The 1,648-nt window shown below is 46.3% G+C and overlaps 1 protein-coding gene across 1 annotated transcript; it reads left to right on the top strand.

The window, feature by feature from the left end:
• Positions 1–3: 3 nt before the first annotated feature.
• On the top strand, positions 4–852 carry LOC128277112 (alpha-tocopherol transfer protein-like; the record flags this gene model as incomplete). The annotated part of the gene is made up of 4 exons (XM_053015562.1): positions 4–45; positions 129–215; positions 389–517; positions 595–852. Coding segments are annotated over 4 exons (516 nt in total), but the record flags the coding sequence as incomplete, so codon positions are not given.
• Positions 853–1,648: the final 796 nt, after the last annotated feature.

Raw genomic sequence — 1,648 nt, forward strand, 5'->3', positions numbered from 1 at the left:
GATATTATGATGAAGGAGGACGATAATTTGATCGTAGCTGGACAGGTATCTAAATGATTCATAACTTCCAAGTCACAATGTGTATCTGTGACTTTAGTGAGCAACTTTACTGACGGCTCGTTTGGTAGATGGGAATCCTAGACCTGGCCAACACGAGAATGGCTCACTTCCTGCATTTTAGTCCTTCATTCGTGAAGGAGGCCACAACTTCCATGGTGATCGATATTATGATAGCAGGCGAGGTAATAGGAGGGTTGTTCTAGGTTTTGCTCATCGCCACAACGCACAGTCGTACATCATGCATTCTTCTTCGTAGCTGAGAATGGTGGATCTGGCCACCACGACGATGGTTCAGTTCCTGCAAAGTAGTCCCTCGTTCATGCAGAAGTTGGTCATGTGGAGCCAGGAAGGATCTCCGCTGCGCCAGAAGGGTTTCCATTTTATCAACACGCCGAGCGGATTCGAGATGGTGTACGACATATTCAAGAACTTCTTCAACAAAAAGAACCGCTCTCGGGTGAGTTTCGGGTTTGTTTAAGTCCAGATGTCTAAGTCCGGATGTTCAATTCCTTACATTTGTGCCTTGAATCATAGCTACACTTTCACAAGAGAAAATTGGAGTCACTGTACAAGCACATACCGAATAGTATGCTGCCAGCTGAGTACGGCGGTGAAGCGGGCCCAATCCAAGACCTAGTAGATGCATGGGCTAAGAAGATGCTAAGCTACAAAGAGTACTTCCAGGAGGAAGAGCAGTACGGTACGGATGAGAAGAAGCGACCGGGGCGTCCGAAGAATGCAGATACCCTATTCGGAATGGAGGGTTCTTTCTGGAAGTTCGAAGTGGACTGAGCTCTAGAACTAGGTGTGGCTTCAATCGTGGAACTATATGGAACTGTGCATAGTTGGATAGCTTTTTGATTGGTTACCCTAGAGCAGCGCTAGGCATAAATTTGCTCAAACGCGCCGTTTTACTGCCGAACCGAATCGTTTCAGACACTGATTGAACATTGCCAAATGTCAAGCGAAATGACCACGCACATTTTAGAATAAAAATACTGATTGAAGAAAACCGTAAGGCGCAGGTTTATCTTATCGGCGCCCCAAAAGATCAATAAATTAATCGCCCAAAGACTACCACAACGACGAGCTTGGATCGATAACCGCACCGCCAACCAGTCAAGTGTCGTGTTCGGGTTCTAGTAGGTCCAGTTTTACGGGAGCCATCATACCGCAGGGTGGACGCTTGCCAATTCGTTGTTCGGTTTAGTGAGACAAATCGAAAGAGCGAGAGCGAAAAAGTGAGACGTCAAGATCATAAACCGCTTATCGGTCAAGCATCTCCTTTTTAGTAACAATTTATATAAACAAACAACACAGACTTAACCTGCTCTAGAAGATCCGATAATCGGTGTAACCTTTAAAAACCAATTGTGACTTTTTCATGAAAAAATTCCCCAATCTTACCGGTTCACTATCTCTTCCGCGCAGCTTATCATACTCAACCGATAATGCCGAATCTTAGGCCCCTGTCTGCCGAGTTGGCAAAGAAAGCCGCCGACGAGCTATTTGAGAAACCGGAACGACTGGATGAAGATCTGGCCGTGCTCCGGACGTGGCTGGCGAAATGCCCTCACATCAAGGCACG

This window comes from Anopheles cruzii, unplaced genomic scaffold, assembly GCF_943734635.1.
Source record: "Anopheles cruzii unplaced genomic scaffold, idAnoCruzAS_RS32_06 scaffold04020_ctg1, whole genome shotgun sequence".
NCBI classification, from domain to species: domain Eukaryota; kingdom Metazoa; phylum Arthropoda; class Insecta; order Diptera; family Culicidae; genus Anopheles; species Anopheles cruzii.